This window comes from Onychostruthus taczanowskii, unplaced genomic scaffold, assembly GCF_017590055.1.
Source record: "Onychostruthus taczanowskii isolate IOZ18803 unplaced genomic scaffold, ASM1759005v1 scaffold25, whole genome shotgun sequence".
NCBI lineage: Eukaryota > Metazoa > Chordata > Aves > Passeriformes > Passeridae > Onychostruthus > Onychostruthus taczanowskii.
In genome coordinates this window covers 1,467,737-1,488,357 of record NW_024499796.1, presented here as the reverse complement: position 1 = coordinate 1,488,357, position 20,621 = coordinate 1,467,737, and the positions used below count along the sequence as shown (strand labels likewise).

The window sequence follows — 20,621 nt, the reverse complement described above, 5'->3', positions numbered from 1 at the left end:
ACAGTGGGGAGTGTGGAACAGAAGGAGGGTGAGACAAAAAGAATGGCTGAGCCAAGAGCTTTGAGAGTTTATTCAATGGGGCCAGAGCAAACCACCCAGCCCTGCTCCTGGCAGGGAAAGTTCTCCCTCTGGTTTCAGCTGTGTCTCACCTCCCACCTGCTGGAAAAAGCAAAGGGGAAGGTGACCTCCCAAGTGTGCAGGGCCCTGCTGGAGACAGGACAGTTTTGGAAAGTTTCCATGGTGCCTGGTGAAATGGTAGCTGCCAAGGGGAAGCAGGAGGACTTGTCTGAGTAAACTGAGCTTGTGCACAGGGACAGCTGATGCTGCTCTGTCAATCAGAAAACTTGAATCAAGGCTGAAGAGGAAAACCTGCCCTCCCAGGCAGCTTTGTTCACTGGACATGGTGTCTGGGCCTTCTGCAGCACAGCTTTAAGGGCCTTAAAACCAAACCAAACACAGGTTTGGACTCCAGGACCAATGGAGCTGGAAGCCCTCCCTCACTGGCCAGGCTGCAGCTCCTGGTGTGATTTCTGTGCTGTTCAGCCTGAAATTCTGCACTGCCAAGAAGCAGGGGTTTTCTGGAGAGTATAATCTCTTCAGCAGCTCTGCAAAGCTGGTGGGACTGGGGAGGGCTCACAGGCACTGCACCAGTATCACAATCCCAGTGTAAATGCCAGAGCAAAGTGGATGAATAAAGTGTGATTACAAGAGAATTAGGGTGCCTCTCCATGCTGAAGATATTCTGGGGATTGCACTTCTCAGTGCATCAACCACATATTAAGTAAAAATAGGGGAATGGGAGAAGAAGCCTCTCTGACACCTCCTTTCATGTTCCTGCAATCACCTGCACAAAGCAAACTAACCCAAGCCCTCCCACACAGCAATAAAACCTCACTGCTCAGGGATTGTTCCACTGATTTTGGAACAGAGCATCATTCAAGTCTGAAACAGGACTTCATAAAAGTCTTGTCTGATTCCTCACACCTGAGCCCCCAGCTGAGATGATTTACAAGGGCATTTTGGCATGGGGATAAGAATTCTGGCACAGAAAATAAAAATTCCAGAGGCTGATGTTCTCACAGAAGGATGGGTAATTCAAGAGGAAAATAGCTCTATGTCTTGAGAAATTTCCTTCAAGCACCCTGGCCTGGGTTTGTGTGTCCAAGAGCCCCATCCTGGGTTTGGGTGTGCCCCGTGAGGGTCTCACATGGATGATCCCAACTTAGGGAGTGCCTGTGGCTGGAAGCAGTGATGGGGTTTTTGTCACCAGGGCCCCCACACGAGCAGCACTGCTGGGAATCAGGAGACACCCACATAACAAGGGTTGGCAGAGAGCAAATTTCAGAGAAAATGGAAACCTCCCTTCAGTGTCAGAAATAACAGCTCAACGTCAGCGCTCCTGCTCCTGCCTCCCATGGGGGAGAGGGGTGAGGACTCTGTGGGAAGCACAGGGGTGTCACCTCATAGCCACAGCAGCAAAGAGGATGATCTGGCCCAGAACTTCCAAATTTTAAACTTTTCTAGAGCCACTCAGGTAGGAAGTTCCCAGGTTTTCCTGGGATCACTGCAGATCCTCCCAGGAAGGAGCAGCTGCGGCCAAGCACCCAAACACAATCTCTGCTTGTAAGGCTGTAATTAATTTTAACTGATAGGAATTTCCAGGTAGAAATCATTGCTACCCAGCCAAACCCACCCCAGCTAGGGAGAAAAGATGGATGTTTGTAGTTTGGATCCTTTAAATGCTTTGAGAAAATATTTTTTCAAGGTTCCTGCCTCAGCTCCTGTTCCTTACCCTGGGGCAGCTCCCAGTTCCAGGACTGGTTACACCACACTGAATGGGAATTGCACTGAAGGAGTAACTCCCTCTCTCCTGGCTGAGCACACAACATTTTTCCTTATTTATCTGAGGGAATTCTTCCCACAAGAGGAAACCCTGGCCATGGACTGGGGCTGTGATGGTCAGCACATGTGCGCAGAGATGATGCTGCGGGATGCCTCAGGACTGGATTTCTCTCACACAAAACCTTCCTGTGGCTGCAAGGGAAGACCAGAATATGCAACTACAGCTGTTGAAATTCCTAAGGAAGGAATCTGCTGCATCTTAAAAAGGAAGTACAATGAACTGACTGCTGGAATCCAAAGCAGGGATAGATAGAAACGACCTCAAGTTGCAGCAGGAGAGGTTTAGGTTGGAGAGCAGGAAAAATTCCTTCATGGAAAGGGTGGTCAGGCATTGGAACAGCTGTCCAGGGCAGTGGTGGGGTCACCGTCCCTGGAAGTGCTCAAAAGCCATGTGGATGTGGCACCTGGGGACAGGGGTCAGTGCTGGGGGAATTGTTGGACTCAGGGATCTGAGGCCTTTTCCAACCTTGATGATTCCAGGATTCTCTAAAACCTGCTTGTCTCTAGCACCATCCCCTCTGCACAGCAAACTGCTATTTTAAGCCACATGATGATTAATCACTTACTTTCATATTTGCATTTAGGTAGGGAATGTTTTGGATTATTTTTACCAAATATATTTAAAGTATATACAGTGTTAATTTGCTACATGATCTTTCATCACAAGGATGCAAACACAGAAATAATTTGGTTAAAATTGCAAATCAGGTGAAATTCCAAGGCTACCCAAACACTCTCTGAGCTGGGTAATGTAGGAAGACAAACACTGATAATGTGCTTTACAATCTGCTGCTGCTGAGGGAAGGGGGAGAGGTGCATTCCAAAGGTGGCTCTTGGCTCAGGTGGACCCCACAACACCCAGCAACTACAAAAAAAGTCATCAAATGCAAACCAGGACACAAGGGACTCTGCCATTATTGCAGTTTTCAGTAGGCTGCTCAGAAAAACTCACTCCAGCTTCAAGACTAAAATTCAAAATAGCCAAAGCCATCGCAAACCGATTCAAGCCCTTCTCTGGTGTGCCCTGAAGGTCTCTGAGACCTGATTTGTGGAAAAATAATGATGAAGCAGTCTCAGCTGTTCTTCTTCAGTGTCACAATTTTCACTTCTTCTCTCACACAATGAGATCCCTTTGTCAAACTGAAATAGCTACAAATAATTTACAGTTTGTGTTTTCTAAATCCACCAAAAAAGAGCAGGCTCCTTCCTGCAGCCATGGACCACCACATTCACAGTTTCACCACATTTTCAGTCACCCAACAGCTCCAGATTTCCATATTAGCATGGAAGAAGCTATTTCTGTTCCAACAGAACACAGGAACATAATTTCCTGTCCATAAGGTGAATAAACAACTTACCTCTATCTGCTTATCTTTGAAGATGTTGTTGATGCTGTTGTTAAAAGCTGCTCCAGAAAACATAGAGGTTATTGGGTATGTCAAGTCTAGAATAGTCTTAAACACCGAGTTCATAACCTAAAAGAGAAGAAAAAAAGAGGCATTTCAAAGGTCAGAATGCATAGGAATATGTGCATTAAGGCTGAAATTCCAGAGACATCCCATTCCAGAGTTCAGAGCCCACATGCTGGAAGCATCACAAGTGCAGCAAGTGTTCAGGGGACAGAAATACAACTGCAAAATCGACAACCAGGAGCTCCCTGTGTGGTAAATTTACATTCAGTAAACCCTAAAGCAGAAGCAAGCCCTGCAATAAAGCTCTGCAAGAAGGAGCATTGCTTCCCCTGTGCCCCAAAACACCCCAGAGCAGCGTGCCCAGCACAGCCTGTGCACGAGGCCACGGATGCTGCAGCTCCATCCTTTACATTTTTTCTATTAAAAAAGATGTTCTGAGTTGTCTTCCTCCCCACTATCCTCCCCACAGCACCTGTGTGGTTCAGTACTGTGGGGAGGAACCCATAAATCCATGGCAGGAATTGCTTCATCATTCTCTTTTAATTTGGGGTTCACACCCAATTTTTCTCCCAGACTTAAAGCTTTTCTTTGCCTCAGTGGAAGCATTTAGAAAATCATGTCTGGGATTCTCTGGGACTCCAACAAGGTTCAGTCAAGCACATGTCAAAGAGCTTTAAACACCTTCTATGGAGCAGGGTCCATTACTTGTCATTCCCAAAGTCAGTTATTGGGATGTGTTATGGACCCAGCATTTAACTGTTGCACACTCAGCACCAGCAAGGGAAACCAAACCACATCAGGTTTCTTAAAGCACTGCAGGTCCCTGCACACCAACCCTTCTAACACACAATTAAGCTTTCACAGTTCTTCTTCTTTCCATTTCAACAGCACTATTACACCTGTGTACTGGCCTACAAGAGAACATGATGAAAATCCCTAAACTTTCTGGCATTATGGCCATAGCATTTGCCCATAATTAGGCCATTGCTGTCAAATCCTAATAAATCCTAACAAAATTCAATGTTTAATATATGACACCATAGTCAAAACGTAAAAGAAGACCACGAGACCAAATTAATTCCTTTCAAATCAAATAGGATTTCACTGGATGAAATATTTCCATGAGATGAAATATTTTCTCTCCCTACATGTTCTCTGTAATTTAACAAACAACTTCTCAGAGATCAGGGCATCCTTCCCAGGCAGACACATGGAACAGCCTCAAACCTGCCAGCTGTTAAAGCAGCTGTGAGCAACATCTGGCCTTGGCTTTACTCTGGCAGTGATTTAAGAGCAGCAGGATCAGCCTACATTGTCATGTCCAGCTGCTTTCAAATTTCTGTCAGGGATCTGCCCAGAGAACACGAGTGCAAGGATAAAAAAAAGATCATTAAGAAGAAGGATGGGAACAGGAAGTGTGGGAGAATGTAAAAGGCTGAGCACAAACCCAAGGATGAAGCTTCATTCACATCTTCACTCTGGGTTTGATGTGCTGAGGACAGTGTGCCAACCTAACTATAGACTGCTACCCACAGCTTCAGAGGGAGATGGAATTAGTGCTGCACCTAAAATAGGGATCAGGTCTCTTCAGAATGATTAAATCAGGGGAAGAGGCATCTACAAAGAGTCCTTTATTTAATACTGAAGAAAAACCTCTCCCACTCAGCAGCAGCTTCGGGCTTCCCTTGTTGCAAATGATATTTATGATGCTGAGCCTCCACATTTCACCTGATCCTGACAGTGATCTTGCCCATGGACAAAATACTTCCAATTAACGGTTATTTCTTAATATTCTCATTTCTCAGAGCTCGAAGATGCCCTTTAGCTGAAGCTGATGGCCAACAGCCTCCCTCAGCCTTCCAGGAATAGCTACAACCACCTCCTGTTCCCCAGATAAATTCAGTTAAAGATCACCCTCTGGGGAGGCAGAGCCTTCTGGCTCCTGCTCCACTTCCTACCAGGAGCTCTGGCATCAGCTCCAAGAGTTTCATCCCCTGACACCACCAGGATGGGAAGCCCAGCCCTGAGCCAGCTCTGTCAGTGATCTCAGGGCTTGCAGGTCATGGAATAATGGAATTTTTTGGGTTGGAGGGGACCTTAAAACTCATCTCATTCCACCCCTGCCATGGCAGGGACACCTTCCCCTGTCCCAGGCTGCTCCCAGCCCTGTCCAGCCTGGCCTTGGGCACTGCCAGGGATCCAGGGGCAGCCACAGCTGCTCTGGGGACCCTGTGCCAGGGCCTGCCCACCTCCCAGGGAGGAATTTCTTCCCAATTCCTCATTAACTTCTCATGAACTTTTATTACTACAGCTCTGCTACAAGATGAGCTTTCTTTTAAAAAAGACCCTCAATCCTAAAATAATGTTTAAGTGACCCTAGGGTACAGAAAACTTCAGCAAGGAAGGGACAAGTTCACAGAGCAGGACAAGAGAAAAGGCACGTGATGATGGACAAGAGGAATTGTCATCTCTGGCTCCTTTGTTCTTTGATGCAGCATTGTGGCAAACTGGTGTGAAAAGCCAGTATAATCCCAGGATTTTTCAGTGTTCCTGACTATAAAAAACCCCCAAGGTTACAGGAAAACTTATGCAACAACAAAAATATCAACAGAACCAGTATTTTTTAAACTACTCAAAATATCATGCAGTGCCTTCTCAGCAATCACCTATAAAGCTTCAATAAAACAAGGAAAGGAATTCCCACAGAAAAAAAAATGTTAAATCAATACAATAAAAATATAACTCAGGGCTGGATGAGAATTGGCATGACAAGGAAAAACCAAGGACTGATTTCTGGCCAGATCAGCTCATTAAAGCACAGGATCTCCCAATGTACAAACAGAGCAGGGTCAGAGGCAGAACCTCCTGTCTCCCTGGTGAGAACCTCACATTTATTTGAGCTGTCAGTGCCACCAGACAGTGACAGGCAGCCAATGAATGCAGTGTCCCAGCCAGCCACCCCCCACCCCCATTAGGAGCAGTGTTTTAGCCCCACACACACCAATAACTGTATTCCTTTATAAGAATATTCCATCTTTGTGAAATATTTCTACTTTGAGATATTAATCCTCCAATTAAATAAAATAACAATCTGCAAACACTACTGCTTTGCTTGTTCACTTTGCTGGTAAAATAGAGGTGCAGAAGACACAGAGAGACAATAAACAGTAACTAATCTGACTGGAAATTTTCATATTTCCCCCTGTATTTTGACAAGAGTAATTTATTTCTTCACTGCTTCATTAGGTGCAGAAAACACATCCCATTAAAAATATCCCTTCTCCCAGCACCAAGTGTACAGCTAGAGAGATGCCAATTGCTAAAAATACCAAAAAGATAAATAAATGCAGGACAAACAGCATCCAGCCTGATGGATTAAAAAGAGAGGTAAGAAAAGCTCAGAGTTAACTAATCCATGCCAATGAAGACATTTCCCACGTGGCCCCAGGCTGCACTCAGCAGTAACCTTCAGCAGCACAGGCTCAGAGCTCCAGAGGAGCAGGATCCTGGAGCAGGGAATGCTCCAGCCTTTCTGCCTGGCTGCTCCTGGGGCATCTCCTGCACAGCCACCCCCAGGGCTGCTCTGGGAACAGCAGGAAAGGTCCCATTTGGCAATCTTGGGGTTATCTGAGCGATATTTCGGCTCTCTCACACTCAGTCCCTTCAAGCAGATCTTCCAAGAATACCCTGAAGACATCCTGGTTGTTTCCCACACACTGGGGCTCCTTTCCCCTCTCCCTGCTCACTATTAACACCATACAAGAGTCAACACCTCAGAACAACCACTGATAAAAGATTTCTCATGCCCCAAACTCTGCACACTGTGATCTTGGAGAGGGGATTTCATGGCTCTCTTCAGTTTGCAGCCATTCTGCTGGACACTGCTGGTACCAGTGGGAAGGGCAGGCTTTGCTTTTGTCCTCCTCAAACCCTCAGACAATTTCTGGGCTGGACATGGACCTGCAAGAACACTCATGGAAGTCCTCATGAAAATCTATTCTTCATTAATAAGAGGAAATGTTTGCTCTAACAGAGGTCAATCACTTCTCTCACTACTTATTTGCAGGTTTCAAGGCACCAACACCTGAAACAGCCCCAGGCCAAAAATTGCCTTTTACTTTGTGAAATGTTCTCAGAGCTTTTGCAATTTATGCTCAAAAGTTAATCAACAGATTAAATGCCTTCATTTCATGTCTAAGTATTCCTGATAAAAGTGACTGTGATTCCAGCTCTGGCAAGCTCCAGAACACAGTCCTGAGAAGCCCAGGAAACATCTCCAGCTCTGCCTCACGCCCTGCACAGGGCAGACCTGACAAACAGCAAGAGAATCCTCTGGACAAAAGTACAGAAGAAAATTCCATGGCTGTAGCTTAACCAAGAGCTGGGAGAGAGTGCAGAGAGCCCCAGAGTGCTGGGGGCTGGGAAAGCACTGCAGGGAGGCATCAGCACCCACTCAGATGCTGCCCTGGAAGCACAAGGTGGGAGAGAGAGAGAGCAAGGTTAAGGGATGTCTGACACAATTCAGTGCAGTTGGCTTTATGTCTTTAATCTTGAGCCTCCCCCAGGGTTGTGATTCCAGCAAACTGCTCTGGAACATAAACAGTTTATGTTTTGGGTGCTTCCCAAGCCAGCCAGGCACAGGCAGTTCTTAAATAAAAAACATAAAATCCATATTCTTCTGGCAAGCAGTGATGGGGAAGTGAATCAGTCCCACAGCACTCTGCCCACCAGGACAGCACAAACATCCCAGGGCCTCTATCTGCATTTCAGTCTCTCACACAATCCATCTTCCCAGAGACAGCTTTTGTTGCAAAGCCATGGCAGATTGGAGGATCCTTGGGGGACATAAACAGTGCCCACATGCCACTGACAGGGCCCTATTTCCCCTTGAAACCCAAGACCTAAGACTCTTAATCTTATTTATAAAATTCCCTATGTCATTTCATTTTCGGTAAGAAAATCTACAGGACATGGGGTTGATGTGAAAAATACAAACTTGCAACCAGCAAACTTCAGAAAGATCCTCACCTTCAGTCGGTCTGAACTGGTGTCACCTGGGACAGTTTTCATCCAGCATCTGATCAATAAATAAAACCAAGGCCAGGCTGGATGGGGCTTGGAGCACCCTGGGATAGTGGAAAGTGTCCCTGCCCATGGCAGGGGTGGAATGAGATGATCTCTAAGGCCCCTTCCAACCCAAACCAATCTTTGATTCCATGATAAACAAACTCATCCAATGAAGTTACTATTTAAAACAACCTTCCCAAAACTTGGGTTAACTTTGAAAATAAGCTTTTGTTTGTACTAAATATTGAAAGTTAGGAACTTCTCCTGACCCAGAGTCCAAGTGCTGTGGAGTGCACAGGCAGGACCAGGAGTGACACATTTGGGAGTTATTTAGAGAAGGATTACCTCTGTCACTCAGTTCCACTGACACATGACAGCATGTGAAAAAGAGAGAGAATTACACAAGAGAGAAACACATTTGTTGAGAGCTGGAAAGGAAACAGGTTCCCGCACACAAAAGAGAAGATAAAACAAAGATAACTATAGGTGACACACTGAAACAACAACATCACTGTGCCTTGACAGCGCGACCAGGATTGGTGCAGAGCTAAGCCAGGCAGCTCCCTCCTGCTCCCTGGACATGGAGCAGCTCTTCCAGGTGACCCAGCACTGCCAGGCAGGGCTTGTTCTGTGGCACAGACACTGAATTCCACGAGGCTGCACCTTCCTGGGTGCTGCCCGTGCCCTGCTGTTCCTCGGCCTTGCTCCACTGGAGGAGGGAAGCACAGCATTCCCAGTGGGGGGAATTCACCATTCCCATGGGAGGGAACATTCCCAGTAGAGGAATTCAGCACTCTCATGGGAGGGAATTCAGCATTCCCAGTACAGGGAATTCAGCACTCTCAATGGAGGAATTCAGCATTCCCATAGGAGGGAACTCAGCATTCCCAGTGGAGGGAATTCAGCGTTCCCATGGGAGGGAACATTCCCAGGGGAAGGAATTCACCATTCCCAGTACAGGCAATTCAACATTACCAGTGGAGGGAATTCAGCACTCCCATGAGAGGGAAGATTCCCAGTGCAGGGAATTCACCATTCCCATGGGAGGGAACATTCCCAGAGGAGGGAATTCAGTGCTGCCAGTGAAGGGAATTCACATTCCCAGTGCAGGGAATTCACACTCCCAGTGCTTACCATGGCCCACTGGCGAGCTTTGATCCTCATCTGGTTGTAGCTGCGCTCCTCGGCGTACAGGGCGCTCATGAAGGCGCCGATGGACGTGCCCCCGATCATGTCCACGGGAATTCCAGCCTCGATCAGCGCCCGGATAACGCCCACCTGGGAGCAGCCCCTGTGCCGAGGGAGGGAAGGGAGAGAGCCACTGTCAGCCAGGCAGTCACTGAAGGAGTGCAAAGGCTGCTGATGAATGGTGCCTTCTAAGGAAGCCGAGCCCGCGCCAGCTGAGCTGCCAATCTCTTGCTAAACAAGCCCCGGTGCCAGGAACAAACATTATGAATGCAGGAATCCTCCCAGAGACTCCAGAGGATCCGAGGGAACACGACCACGCAGCCTGGAGCAGTGGGAAAGGCAGGGAGATGACAGCAGCCAAGAGCTGAGCTGGTGGACGGGCGAGGGGAACGTCAGTGTGGATTTGAGGGAGCAGAGTCTACTGGGTCCCCCCAAAGCACCCAGGAAAGGCTGGAGTTCAGAGCTCTTCCCACCAGTTCCTTTCCTGGTGATTCTGACAGAAACTGAGCCAGCCTGGGGTACTGGGAGGGGGCACCACATGGATTAATAATGAATTTGAAGGTGGAAACAAAAGCAAGCAGAGACAAACAGAGATGAGAGGTTGAGTCTGCACACAAACTCAGGAGAGGGGAGGATGAGGAGGCAACTTTTGAGGATGACAGAAATTCCTTCAGGAGAGAAAACTTATTCCTTGATTTCAAGTGCAGAAGGAATTCTGAGCAACAATGGAGACAGGTGATAAACCACAGATGAACCTCAGTGTTGATGGGACAAGAGGAAAACAGAAGCAGCAACGCCCCTGCAGCAACTAGCTCTTATCCAGCTCTGCTCACATGGATTTGGGAACCCCTGGGGATATTCCCTGAAAATTATTAACCTACTATTCAGTGCAAGGTCAAGTGGCAAATCAAAGAAACCAGAATACAACAGAAAACATAAGAACACACATCCAGGATGGGCCAGCATTTGGAAAACCATGAGCAAGCTCAGACTTCTCACTCAAAAAAAGAGCAGAACTTAAAAATGACAGAGAAAAGCACAAAAGGTGACCAGAATATGGGATGAACTTCACAGGAGGAGAAAGCAAACTGTAATCACTGACTGGGGAAGATCCTGAGTGATGGGAAACATGCAGGGTCAGCAATGATATCACCATGCAGAGGTTTTAATGGAAAGGAAAGAATTTGCAGACAGGTGTACACAGAGCACAAACTGGGGAAGCCACTGTTACCACATGCTGGAGAGGTCAAATCACAAATGGATTTAAATGTGGAAAGGATGAATCAAAGGCACCAGGCTGTCAGTGGCTACTAAATATGACAAATGGGAGGCGCAAGCTGGTGTTCAGGATGCTCAGAAGCTGCTAATTGCTGTTACCCAGCATCAGAAATGAGAGAGCAAAGGTGGAACCTTTGATCTGATCCTATGAACATCTGATCACATCCGATCTTTTATCCCCTAGTGGGAGAGGGATCCCTGCCTATCCCACAGAACCACTACAGAACCACAGAACACTGCACTGGAGGTGAACTGCCCTTCCAAGCAGTCCAAAGCTACAGCCTCTGCTTTCCAATGCTTTGTCCAGTGAATAAGAAGCATTTTTGATTGGTTCATCCCACCTGGATGGATGCTTTGCAATCTAGGCCATAAAGCAGTAAAAAAAACTTCCCTTTCCAATTTTCTGTCCCCCACAGTTTGCTCTATTTCCATCCTGCTTCCCCTTGCTGTTTACATCCTATAAATACTTGCTAACAGCTGCCAAGTCCACCGTAGGTGTCGCTTGGCCAAGCTATGCTGAACACATTCTTTCCATCCAAATAAATCCCCTCCAGCTGCTGAAATGCTTTGGGACAGGTTCGTGGTTATCCTGGGTGTAAATGACTTCAATGACAGATCTGTGCTGATGCAGTCCAAGAGCAGAAAATGGCTCATTTTGCTTTCCTCTCCAAATTCCCCTTCTCCTCTTCTCCTACTGCTTCTTCCCACAAGATGCCCTGAGTTAAAGGAATTATACTTTTATCCTGCCCATTGTTTTTAGGCTTTTAGAGTGCAGCTATTTTTGCACTCTGCTGCTCGTGCCTGCCACTTCCCACTGCCTCAGCCCCGATATTCCACAAGGAGCAGATCCTTCCCTGCACCTCCTGCCCTCTGCAGATAGCCCACATCAGGTGCCCTTCTTGGGGCACCTAAAGTACCTTGAAGTACCTTAAAGCATTTCCTGCTTGGAGGACAATTTTAAACAGGCCATGAGTAGCTCTAGACTGGATTCCCTCCCTTTAACTGCTTCTCCTGATTCACACACCCATAAATATAAAGGATTTGATGTGAGCACTCTGGATTTGTTCCTGTTTTGCTGCACGATGCCTTTGCATGAATAACAAAAGATCATTATTACTTTTATTGGCAAGTCATCCCCTCCTGGTGCATCCAAAGTCCCTGCCAATACCCCACTAATATGACAGCCACAGATCTCCAACAGATTCACTGATCACAAAGCAAGATGGGAATCATCCTTTTCTTGCTTGTAAGAAAACCTCCCATAAGCTGCCTGACTAAATTATGTTTCATTTATACACAACCACAAAGTTGGTTCTTCCAGATCCAACACCCTGAGCAGGAACATTCCTGGAACTTGCAAACTAAATCCTGAAAAAAGACAAATGTGCCTGAGCCCCCCCTTTTCTTCAGGTACCACCTGACCTCCTGAAAGATGGAAATGGGGATTTTTTTCCCCCCTTCTCCCTACAGCTTTAGGCCATCACTGTAGCAACGTTACTACATGGGACTTCTCAACAACTCCTTGCAGTTGGTTCTGTCCTGGGCACTTCCCAGCTCCACGGCACTTCCCAGCTCCACAAACATGGGCAGGCTGCCAGGGGAAGCGTGTGCCAGCGCCCTGCCAGGCACTCATCCCCTCTGACAGCATCCCTGGGCTCCCACAGAGCTGTACTGGGCAGCTGCAAACTGAAGAGGAAAAGAAATTGAAGCCAGGAGCAAGATCCATGTTAACAGCCAGAGGACTAGTGCAGAAAAAAACCCAGGGATTGTGCACTTCTTGTAATACCAGGCCCAATTTCACAGGGGACGTGTCCCGATTTAGGGATATGTGGAAATACAAGTGTTGGGCAAGAGGAGAACAAAGGGAGATGGATAACTCATGCCAGTGCTGTACCTGCTCAGCAGTGACAACACGGGACAGGGAAAACCTCCTGGTGACACAGAGCTGAATGTCACTCACTGCAGAGGAAAGGGCCAGGGAAGTGTTGTCACACGGGAGGAAGGAGCACCCCAGAGAGCGGATGCACAGAGTGTCCCTGGAGCTGCACACGCAGCTCCTCTCACCCTAGAGCTGCCTGAAGGAGCAGCTGGATGGAGCACCTCCCCTGACAGGACTAGCACTGCCCTGGGACAGCCACAAGAGGCCTAGAAACAATGATCTACAAGGTGACTTTCAAATAATTTCTATCAGAACCCAAAGATTTGCCCAGGAGGTGCAATCAGTATCTGAACAGAAACTCTTTTTCATTGTATTCAGTGCCTAGGACAGGTGTGATTCATTAATGCCCTTTGCAGAGAGCTGAACCAGCATGACCCAGCTCAAGGAGGAGCTGGAAGCCAGAGCCAGGTTCTGTTCTCAGCCCTGCCACTGCCTCAGCCTGACCTGAGCAACACAAAGCAGGGGCTGCTCTGGGCATCAGCTGCCCCAGGTGCTGCTTTCTGCACTCACCAAATCATGATCCCTGTGCTGAATGAGCCTCCAGAAGCTGTGCTGGCTAAACTCCAACACCATCCCTTGTTTACTACTCATGGTCACAAGGAGGTCACTTGGTCTGGCCAGCTGGACAAGAGCAGACTGAGGGGAGCCCTCACTGCAGTTCCAGGTTCCTTATGAGGGGAAGAACAGGGCCAGCTCTGACCCCTTCTCTGCACGACCAGGGACAAGAGCCAGGGCACGGCTGGGGCTGGGCCAGGGCAGCTCAGGCTGGAGCTCAGGGCAAGGTTCTTCCCCCAGAGGGTGCTGGCACTGCCCAGGCTCCCCAGGGAATGGGCACGGCCCCGAGGCTGCCAGAGCTCCAGGAGCCTTTGGACAGCGCTGCCAGGGATGCCCAGGGTGGGCTTGGTGGGGGGTCTGGGCAGGGACAGGGGCTGGGCTGGGTGATCCTGGTGGGTCCCCTCCAGTTCAGGATATTCTGTGATTCTGAGAAAGAAATTACCAAAAGCAAGGAGAGGAGTTATAGGGCTGGAGACCTGCTTCCCTAAATACCTCAGCACAGCACACCAGAGAACTCAGCCTTTCTGCCAGAAGGTCTTACAGGAAAATTCCTGCTGCTGAAATGAGCCCTTGCTTTCATCCCCTGGGGAAGTGCTGCTGGCATGTGACTGTAATGCACGAAGGCCAGAGCAGAACTGATAAAAGGAAAATTCCCCTGTGAGCCGAGCATGTGCCAGCCCTGCACGTGCTGCCAGAGCTGGGATGAATCCGGCTCAGAAGGCAGCCAGTGCAGCAGGACATCCCAGATCAGAGTGACAGCAGAAAGGCAGGCTGTCCTCCTGCTCAGGGGCTGAAGGAAACACAATCAATACAAACCCAATATTTTGTGCCCCAGTATTTCCCCATGAGCCATGTTTAACACACCAGCAGGACACTGCCTGTGTCTGCAAGAACACCCCGAGCCTGGGAGCAGCCAGAGGGGACACTCAGGTTTCAGAGCATGGCTAAGGGGACAGCCAGGTAAGCTGGCTGCAGCTCAACCACCTCCAAAGTCTGTGTCAGCTGCAAAATGAAGCTGGACTCAAAGAGGAATCCAGCCTCAGCAGCCCCATCTCTCCTCCTGACTCAGCAGGATGAAGGAGATCTCCCTGAAAGCTCTAAAGAGATGCTGTTTCCTTTGGCTAAAGAAGGATTAAGGCCATGGCTGCTGCAGAGCTCTGCTGTGTCTCCCACCAAACCTCCTCCAAGTGGGACACAGCTTCCTGGCCATCCTTCCTGATGGAGTTACCTGGCAAAGGAGGCAGAAAAATAGAGAAATTGTCAAGGGGACTTTATTAAGCTCCATTAGAGCCCAACAAACCTGAATTAAGACACCCTCAGAACCTTAAAACCCCTGAAGCAGCAAAGCCATAAAAGCAGCTTTTCCCAGGAAAGGCTGTCCAGCCCTTCACAGGCTGCTCAGGGCAGTGGTGGAGTCCCCAGCACCAGAGGGGCTGGAAAGACACATGGATGTGGCACTTGGGGACAGGGGTTCATGCTGGCCTGGGCAGTGCTGGGGGAATGGTTGGACTCGATGATCTTAAAGGCCTTTTCCAACTTTAACCACCCTGCAATTCTATGAATTTGTATTTACCATGTCCATTTTGGAGATGTGCAAGAAGTGGTACCTTGGGCAACCACTCACCCAACCCTGCTGTGAGTACAAAACAAACTGAAGGTGCCTGAGCTTCCAAGCCCACAGAACTGGACAGCACACCCTGAAAGCCACCATGTCACACAGGGAACCCTGGCACTTCAGGCATCCCAAAAAAGGCTGGTGACTGAGCCTGCAGCTCTCAGAGCACTACAGAACCATTAACTGAGGGGTGGTGGTGGTTCTACATTCTTCTTGGAGTCATTGTGGAGGTGCTCCTTGTACTGGGGAGCGTGGAAATTGGATGTTATTTATGTGAAGAGCTACATGGAGTGGCATCAGAAAAGGTGACATAAGGAAAAGCTTCTTCTTTACACAAACAGCAGCACTTTTTGGTGTGTTCTGTGACTGATCCTGGCATTGAGTGGTTCAGTCACTGGCTCAGAAATGGAGCAAGTCTGCTACAAGTTGCAACTGGACTATATCCAACTGGCACCTCGGAGCTCTTGCAGTAGCAGCAATATACCCAAACATTGCTTTGAAATCTAATTCCAGTTATATCTTTCCAATAACATTATTTCCCAGCCTTCCTGACCATAAAACTTCCCAGCATCATAAATCAGCTAGAATTATTGCAGTGATTTTCTGCCAGCTCCAAAGGAGCACAGCACCCAGACCCCTGCATTTCTGCAACCATGGTTCTATGTGAGCCCTTACAAGGAACTTTCCAATCTTGACAACATTAATGAATTGTTAATCAACTAAGCCCCATTTCTAAGCTAAATAGAGGGAATAACCCCACATTACTGGGTTCTCATCCTAACATCCAACAATCAGCAGGATCTCTCCCAGCTGCTGCCCTGGAGGAAGCTTTTTCCCTTCCACAGCCCACACATATTGATCCAGAGACCTGAATTTTTCTTGTTTTCCCTTCCATTAACAACAACCTCATTCCATCCTCCCACTTATCTTTGCCCTCAGATTCCCACCAACTCCTTAAGCCAGAGCTCAGGAGCCATTTCCCTTTGGCCTTGCCATGCTGCAGAGATCACACCCTGCACCAGGCAGGCACATCTGGCAAAAATGCATCTCCTATTCATCACAAGCCCAGTGAAATCCCCTTCCTGCAAGAAAATCCAAATACAATGTCCTTTTATAGCCCTGATCTTGTTTCTGCTTTATACACTAACTTTAGAACAAGCTTTAAACAAAGAGATTTGTGCCTGACACAGAAATAAATGAGCAAAACGTGTTCAACCCTTCCAGGAGAGCTGTCAGGGCTACCCAGCCCTGGGGTTTGAAGGGATGCAGGAGGAAGGCATTGGAGAGGAGGAAAAGCACAAAATAGTCAAAGTAAATTATAAAATGCACCAAGATTTTTGTTTTCTGATCCCAGCTGGCAGCAGCACGCTCAGAGAGGGGCACAGGAGCAGGGAAGTAGCTGAATGACAAACTGCACCCACTTGGGGATGTCACAAAATCCCGTCCCTTACTCTGAGCCAAGGAACAATTCAGTTATCATCTGCAAAGGAAGATAATTTCTTTGGATAACAAATATATTCTCCTTTCCCACCCCTCTGAGACTTATATATTAAAGCCTTGCAAGAACCCATTATGAGCACAAGATCTGGAAGCTGCAGAAATATGACCAAAGCATTCAGAGAACAGAACTGAGAATTTACTTTTTCTTAACAGGAAAGCTCACTGCCCAGGTAGGGCTGGACAGAGATTCACCAAAATCACAGGAATGCAAGGAGCATACTCCTGAAAGCACAGGGACTTGCCTGGAGAGCTTTACAGCTGCTCCATGGGAAGTGAGCACAGCACATGTTTTTACATCAGATTAAAAAAAGGTGCAAAACCAGCAACATGAGCTGACCCATACCTCCACCACCTCCTTGTTTAATTTCATCTGTTTATCAAGGCACTGTTGTGAATAAATGAGTTTGGTGGGAAAGACTGGAGATCAGGACAGGAGAGTCCAACTAAACCACCTGCAATGAATTTTAGGGGTTTTTTAAGCAATACCTTTAAAGTCAATGACTCCCAAGCTCCTGCTGCTTGGAGGGTTTATAGAAGCTGTTATAACCTTCAACCTCCTGGCAGATGGGAGCAAATGAGCAATTACAGAGGTGCTGCAGATGGGAAAAGGAAAAATCAGATCATTAAGCTTTCGTGGGTGCCAATCCATGTGATTTTGTAGGCACGTGATGACCCAACTGTTCCACAGCTCTCTGAGCAATTGGCATTCAGGTCTGGGAATCTGGGAGCAGCCACAGGCTGTGCCTTTCCCCCAGCTCACAGAGGCAGAGCTCTGAACTCTGCACAAACAGGATTTAGTCACGATGAACGTGCCCAGGATGGTCCCTGCCTGCAGAAATCCCAGCAGAGCCTCTCAGGAGCAGTGAGGCTGCAGCCTCTCCCCAGCCATCTGCAAACACAGAGCCCGAGGCCCCCACAGGAGCTGCAGCCATGTCTCAGGAGCTTTGCTCTACAACAGCAAATCAACTCAGTGATTTATTTTTAGGGGTTGTTTTCTGTTTGTTCAAACAACCTAACTTTAGGGCTGACCTGGATAAGACTCAAATTAGATATCCAAACATGCATTATCATCATCTTTTCCAAGTAGGAGCCCACCTTCCTTACCTTACTCCTCTGGCCTTTCCAAAGGAGCAGCACAAGTAAAACACCAAGTCAAAGGTGCAGTTTTATCTTTAAGCATAAAGAGTTTTGCTGCTTCTCTGTTATTTTACCTCCTGAATATTGCCCTGGAAGCAAATCTAGTTTTTGAAAGATGCTGGGAATCCAGAAGCCTGACTCTGGAATTCAGCTTTCCCTCTGGTTTATCTGCACGTGGCAATGGATGCTCCACTCAAGCCAAGAGCACAGACACCCAGCACAGGTCACTTCTCCGGAAGCTGATGCTTCCAGACTGCTCCTACAGGAGCAATCACAAGCTCTGAAGCCCCACATGCATCAGTCTGAGCTTCAAAAAGGGATATCACACAGAGAAATTCCACCCCACTGTGCACTGAGGTGGAGATGTTTATCTAGACACACAAAAGCCATAACACAGGTCACCAAACAGCCTCCCCGCCTCCAAAATGCTCCCAGGCAGTTCAGGCTGGCCACGATGGGGGAAACTGCAAAGGCCACAAGGATTAACCTCAGAGCAGCCAACTTTCTGCCTTTCCAAAGTCAAAAGACAGACTGGCCTGGTGTACAAAGGGATTACTTTGAAGAACAGGAACTGGAGGAAAGATATTTCAAGTATTCAGAGTCGGAGTGTTTTTTTTTTCCATGACACAAAGCAGATTGAGCCCCTTTTGTATCATTTTGATACTTCCCTGCTGCAGAAATCCTGCTTCCTCAGCTGTTACTGGGCACTGACAGACTGCAGATGCTGCACAGCAAGCCTGATTCTTCCATTTAAACCCAGAGAAGCAGCATTTTTCAAGTTCCTTTCATAGCTCAGCTTAATTTGCTGGAACTTCAGAGCATGATCAGGATGAGGGATGGGATCCTTTTAGCAGCACATATTCTTCAAGACCTGTCTTGCTAGAGGAGAGGAAAGCACAGCCTTGACATGCCAGCTCAGTACCTCCAGCAAGCACTTGGAAATGGAACAGGAATTTCAGGGCTGCTACCTGACTGCATCAGGGGGAGAGAAAGAAAATACAGCAATTGCAAAAAAAAAAAATCCATCCTCTTGTCTCGTGTAAGTGGCAACCAGGAAATGGTGTGAACCCGGTGCAGAAGGGTCCAATCTGTGCCAGACAGGCTCCATCCAGGGCTGCCAGCCACCAGGCTGGAGACAGGGATCTTGGCCTGCCTCCAGCAGAGCCCAGGACCCAGATCCCTCCTGCCAGAGGAGGCAAAGATACCCCCAAACCTCAGCAGCCCCTACATAAACACTGACCATGTCTGGCACTGCACCCACACAGCACAAGGGGTCACCTGGTCACCCCTCTGCCTGCTGAAGTGAAGAGTCAGCTCCATCAGAATAACTGGATGGCAGGATGGTTTCAAGCAAATTCCCCAGACACATCCAACCCAGGAGGCAGCAGCATAAATCCATTTCCATTCTGAAACAACAACATCCTGCAGAAACCCCAAACAACTCCTCCTGGTAATGGTTTGTATTTCTCTTCCCCGTAAGTGCTCCAGAGGGTGAGCTGCCCACTGCCCATGCTGTGGTTCACCAAAACAGAGCTCAGCTCTGAGGCTTTCAGACATTTCCTCAACCCCTCAGCAGCTGAACCCCAGCCCCATGAAATCCTGCCTGTCCCCTCCTCTCCCCAGTGACTGAACCTTTCAGAGCTGCCAGTGGCTCAAGGCACCAAGAGCACCTTGGAGAGGCTGGAGCTGCCCTTCCAAACCTCTCCTAGCCAAGGTCACAATGAACAAGAGTTTTAGCAACAGTTTTGTTCCATAATTTACTTCAGAACAAACATTTTCTCAGGCTGTTTTCTGAGTACTTCAGGAAAAAACACAACCCTGCATCCAATTTTTCTACATTTCAAGCTGTCAACTCTGTGCCCTATGAATTTTAAGCACTGTGAGGCAAACACACCAAATGAAGGGGATACCTGTGACCCATTATAAACCACTGAAAACAACATTAAACACTGCAGTGAATAACCTATTTGCAAACCTGGTTCAGTCCTAAAGCTCACTGCATGATCTGGAATGATTTCAAAACCAAGTGTATTTCTGTTGACACATAGGGACACACCAGGATGGCAAAAAATTGCCATTTTTACACAATAGGTGAAAATCTCGTGATTTGTGAGAGGACTTGAAAGCAAAGACTGAGAAAGGAATTAAAGGGCAGATGTAAAGAAGACAAGAAGGAACGAGTATGGAGCAAAAACAGTGCAAAGAAACTGAGAAATCTCAAGGATTGGATGTGTTAGAAAGGGAAAAGAGACTTACAGACTGGCAGACACAGCCAGGTGGGAAAAAAAAGGGAAAATATGTTGTGTATTATCTAGACAGAAATGTAAGAGTGAAGAAACATTGTCAAGCAAATTCTCAAGATATTACTTTTATGCTCCAACATAAGGAACTGGCCACAACAGCACTTGGGCTCCAGAGACCCCTGATCCCTCCTAGTGCCCATCACCAGACTCAGCCCATGTTAAGTTCTGAACCCAGCAAAGGAGCTGAAAAACATTTACTGTGTCCCAATTTATGTGAGGAACATCAAGAGCCCAGGAAATGCCCATGGGATTTTCTTTCATCCCTTCTGTAATCTCTATATTGAGTGTCTTTAGGATCCCATAGGGGAAAACACTGCTCTGTTCTCTCTGGCAGTGTTTTCCAAGTGCTCTCCTCTGGAGCTGCCTCCTTCAGGCAGGAAATTCTTCCCCTCTCCCCCCACACACCCTTAGAGCACATTGTCTGGGTGCCTGTGGTCAGGTTTAATAGTTTAAGAAAGCAACTGCCCCCATGTTCCCAGTCCCCTCCCTGTATTTGAGGTTCAGTAATCAATCTCAGGAGCCCACCAGCTCCAACCCAAGTTGTGCAGTTCTGCAGTGGCAGTTTTAAACAACATCCATGCACACACTTCTCCTCCTGATAGGGGTAAAAAGCCTCCTATCATTAGTTACCTGTCTTAGCTGAGGAATAAGTATTCATCTTCCTTAACTGCTGGAACTGATTCCAAAGCACCTGCACCATAAAACCTCAGAGTGTCCCCAGGAGG

General features: G+C 47.7%; 1 protein-coding gene across 2 annotated transcripts in view; it reads right to left on the bottom strand.

Moving 5' to 3' along the window:
• Positions 1-20,621, bottom strand: part of PNPLA7 (patatin like phospholipase domain containing 7) — a 124,289-nt gene that overhangs the window by 19,659 nt on the left and 84,009 nt on the right. For both annotated transcript variants that reach the window (XM_041406452.1, XM_041406453.1), the window contains exons 27-28: positions 9,516-9,672; positions 3,261-3,377 (exon numbers count right to left, since the gene is read on the bottom strand). In XM_041406452.1, the coding sequence (XP_041262386.1) occupies positions 3,261-3,377; positions 9,516-9,672 (274 nt within the window). The remainder of the gene's footprint in view (positions 1-3,260; positions 3,378-9,515; positions 9,673-20,621) is intronic.